The sequence below is a fragment of the Phoenix dactylifera genome, chromosome 2 (assembly GCF_009389715.1).
Source record: "Phoenix dactylifera cultivar Barhee BC4 chromosome 2, palm_55x_up_171113_PBpolish2nd_filt_p, whole genome shotgun sequence".
NCBI lineage: Eukaryota > Viridiplantae > Streptophyta > Magnoliopsida > Arecales > Arecaceae > Phoenix > Phoenix dactylifera.
The window spans coordinates 4,565,724-4,569,487 of NC_052393.1; the positions used below are offsets into that span (position 1 = coordinate 4,565,724).

At 42.6% G+C, this 3,764-nt stretch overlaps 1 protein-coding gene across 1 annotated transcript; it reads left to right on the forward strand.

The window, feature by feature from the left end:
• The first annotated feature begins 1,113 nt into the window (after positions 1–1,113).
• LOC103719589 (probable aquaporin PIP2-6) lies at positions 1,114–2,596 on the forward strand. The gene is made up of 4 exons (XM_017845843.3): positions 1,114–1,486; positions 1,560–1,855; positions 1,953–2,093; positions 2,216–2,596. Exons 1-4 carry the CDS (start codon positions 1,195–1,197, stop codon positions 2,333–2,335), a joined length of 849 nt encoding a protein of 282 aa, XP_017701332.2. The 5' UTR covers positions 1,114–1,194; the 3' UTR covers positions 2,336–2,596.
• The last annotated feature ends 1,168 nt before the right edge of the window (positions 2,597–3,764 follow it).

Consider the following 3,764-nt stretch of genomic DNA (forward strand, 5'->3'; position numbering starts at 1 on the left):
ATTTTTTTTATATATTTTGAACTTATTTATTTTATAAGAAGATTTTTTTTACTGTAATAATTTTTATAAAAAATTGATATTTAGAGATATGATGCTCGGAAAAGTAAATTTTGTATATTTAGTTGATCATAAAAAAAACTACATTTTATAAAGTGGCTTATTTCTAGTTGTTCATCTATTTTTTTAAAAAAATTATATAGAATATTTATTATACACTTAATAAAGTGAAAAATCTTTTCTATTCTATTTAAAAGCTTAAAGAAACTTTTGAAAAAAATTACAATCGTGAGAATTGAATTTTCGTATATCCTATATGAATTTTTTTTAAATAAAATATGAGAATCATATTCTTAAGAAAAAAAAAACTAATTTTATATTTCTCTATTTTAAAATCTTTAACCAAACATTAAGTATTTTTCCATTTTCAAGTTAACTCCACTTTTGCATTCTTTTTCTGCGGACTGAACAAGTTCTTTATGAAAAAGAAAAATCCATATGAGATAAAAAAAAATCCAATTTTCACCGGCTTGAAGTAGGATATTTTGTTTCCAAAAATATATTTAAACTTTTAGGTAGAATGAGAAGTGATGTTTTTTATTATTAAAAGTATAACAAGTATTTTACATAATTTTCATAGGTCGGTAGGTGCTCATTCAAAAATAAGTCACTCTAAAATATACTATTTTTCGATCAACAATCAAGTACCTAATAATTAATTTTTTAAGATACCATATATTCATATATGGGTGTTTTTTCAAAAAAACAATAATTAATGAGAAAAAAATCCTTCTCACCAATCAAAGTAGTTCTTTGATGCTGTGTGCGATGGAATCTTATCCTCCGTCTCATCTTGCTCCCCACCCAACCCTATTGCTACTTTCCCTACTCATGATCCCATCACATGGTCTCGCTGTAACCCGGTCCCCATTCCCAACTCTCTCTCCCAAACCCTCTTCCCTCGGCCTTTCATCGATTTAGAAATAAAAAAGCGCGACGACAAGCATGACAACAAACAATCCCCACAATTATCCGGTAAACAAAAAGATGCCACAGAAGTTGTGGGCCCCACTCAGTTATACCATTTGTCATAATAATCTCCTCCACCGCCCCCAACTTTGTTTTCCATAAATCCCCCCCGACCTCTTATCGCTTCCTCGTTCTAAAGAGAAGAGAGTGAGAGAGAGAGGGAGAGAGATGTCGAAGGAGGTGAGCGAGGAGGCGGGGCATGCGTCGGCGAAGGACTACACGGATCCGCCGCCGGCGCCGCTGCTGGACATGGGGGAGCTCCGGCTGTGGTCCTTCTACCGTGCCTTGATCGCTGAGTTCGTGGCCACCCTCCTCTTCCTCTACGTCACCATCGCCACCGTCATCGGCTACAGGGTCCAGTCCCAGAACGACCAGTGCGGCGGCGTCGGGTACCTCGGCATCGCCTGGGCCTTCGGCGGCATGATCTTCATCCTCGTCTACTGCACCGCAGGCATCTCCGGTTAGTTAATCTCTCTCTCTCTCTTCCTCTTTTTTTTTTTTTTCGTAATACTGACTTGTTTTAAAAATCGAAGGGGGGCATATTAACCCGGCGGTGACGTTCGGGCTGTTTCTGGCGAGGAAGGTGTCGCTGGTGAGGGCGGTGCTTTACATGGTGGCGCAGTGCCTGGGGGCGATCTGCGGGGTGGGCATCGTCAAGGGTATCATGAAGCCCGCTTACAACTCCTTGGGCGGGGGAGCCAACGAGGTCGCTGCCGGCTACTCCAAGGGCACCGCCCTCGGCGCCGAGATCATCGGCACCTTCGTCCTCGTCTACACCGTCTTCTCCGCCACCGACCCCAAGCGCAACGCCCGTGACTCCCACGTCCCGGTCCGTACTCATATGCTACTTCCCAGCTAGCGAGCACCAAATTATAAGCCCGCTCACCTTTATTTTTTTTTTTGGTGCTGCTTATCCATACCAATAGGTCTTGGCTCCACTTCCCATCGGGTTCGCGGTGTTCATGGTGCACCTTGCCACCATTCCCATCACCGGGACCGGCATCAATCCGGCCAGGAGCTTGGGAGCTGCTGTCATCTACAACCAGGCCAAGGCCTGGGATGACCAGGTTACTAAAATTACGATGAGAAAACTATTAAGAGAGTTTGTCAAATTATAATCATTTGCGGTAATTTTGGGCTCAATTATAAGTTTATAACGTTTTCTTTTTGCGTGTTCATGGTGTGGCAGTGGATCTTCTGGGTGGGACCGTTCGCCGGGGCGTTGGCCGCGGCGGCGTACCACCAATACATCCTAAGAGCGGCGGCCATCAAGGCGCTGGGTTCGTTCAGGAGCAACCCCCACAACTGAGACTGGAAAGAGTACTACTTAGTAAATTACTAAGGTGGTGGTGGTGGTGGTGTAAAAGGCTCGGTCTTGCTCGTTTGGTTTGTTGTGTATGTGAGAGTGAAAAAAAGAGGAAGGCAGAGTTGTTGCTTTTACTTAAACCTTCTTTTTCTTAGCTGGTTTTGTGCTCTCTTTGTCATGTGTAATGTACGGAGGGGGGTGTGTGTCTAATTTGTTTGATTAAGTGGGGGAATTAAATCAAATGATCCATCGTTTTCTTGTTCCTGTCGGTTGTTTACTACTTTGATGATTTTAAGTTCACGTCTTTGCAGAGTCACGGTAGGGGAGTTCTTTTTCCAGAACATTCCACCACCAAGCACCAACTTGACCCTTTCCTATAATATTTTTTTAGCTCCCCACCGAACGCAGTACTTTACAAACTCCAGTATCTTTCTTTTCCAAAGCCCGGGCCCGGCCGCCTTCATGGTTTGCTTCGGGTTTATCCCTGGAAAAAAGAGTGAAGGGTAATTACAAGAATTCAATCGGTAAAGCTGGTAACTAGATTGGGTATCCGGAATCCTATGAGTTTTTGGGAAACGAAAGAAAGGAAAGTAGGGTGGGTTATTTCGGTTGGGGATTTGGGAGGGAGTGCGGAGTTATGTGGGTTGGACCCGCGGCCAGACTGTAAAGCTGAGGGATGGGCTTGGAAACGTGAGACCGAGAAAAAAAGGCGAGGGTGAGGAAAAGGCGTGGGGCCGGCGAGCGTGGAGGGTTTTGCGTTGCGAGCCTGGAAAGGAGAAGACCGGAAGGGCACGGTCTCCCGCGTGTGCGTGGGGCGTGCCGGTTATTATCAGCGGTCCTCGGCGGACTCATCTGTCGGTTTGCTCTTGGTTGCAGTGGCTATCCATCGCATTGGCACGGCAATTAAAACAAGGGAGCAGTTCCAGAATCTTACATCACTTTTGTTCTCTCTCTCTCTCTCTCTCTCTCTCTCTCTCTCTCTCCCTCCCTCCCTCCCTCCGTAATTAAAAAAAAATTATGGATTCGTTTGGTTCACAGAAAACATTCTAAAATGAGAATAACTGGAAAAGTACCTTTAGTATATTTGGTTGAAAATAAAAAAGTGATAGATTTACAGAATGCTTATGTTTGGTTGATCATCTACTTTTCTGAAAAAGTTATGTATAATTTCTATTATACCCTTAATAAAAATTAGTTCTTTAATGTTGCTTTAATTTTGAAGGACTTTTTTGGAAAAAAAATAAAAATGAAGTGATTTCCGACTTACGAAAAAATAACTTTTCCATGTTTCTCATGAAAAATACTTTTCCATAAAACGTGGGAATCATATTTTCATGAAAATACAACTTTCTAGTCTCTCTTCTTTGAAAACTCCAACCAAACAAGAGACACCTCATTACTTTTCCGTTGACCACACTTTCCTCCTTAAAAT

Bases quoted from the DNA above. Each gene is read 5' to 3' on its own strand.
- LOC103719589 (XM_017845843.3), top strand. From the start codon at position 1,195: ATGTCGAAGGAGGTGAGCGAGGAGGCGGGGCATGCGTCGGCGAAGGAC. The intron at 1,487-1,559 runs GTTAGTTAATCT...TAAAAATCGAAG, and splicing joins CTGCACCGCAGGCATCTCCG to GGGGGCATATTAACCCGGCG. The intron at 2,094-2,215 runs GTTACTAAAATT...ATGGTGTGGCAG, and splicing joins CCAAGGCCTGGGATGACCAG to TGGATCTTCTGGGTGGGACC.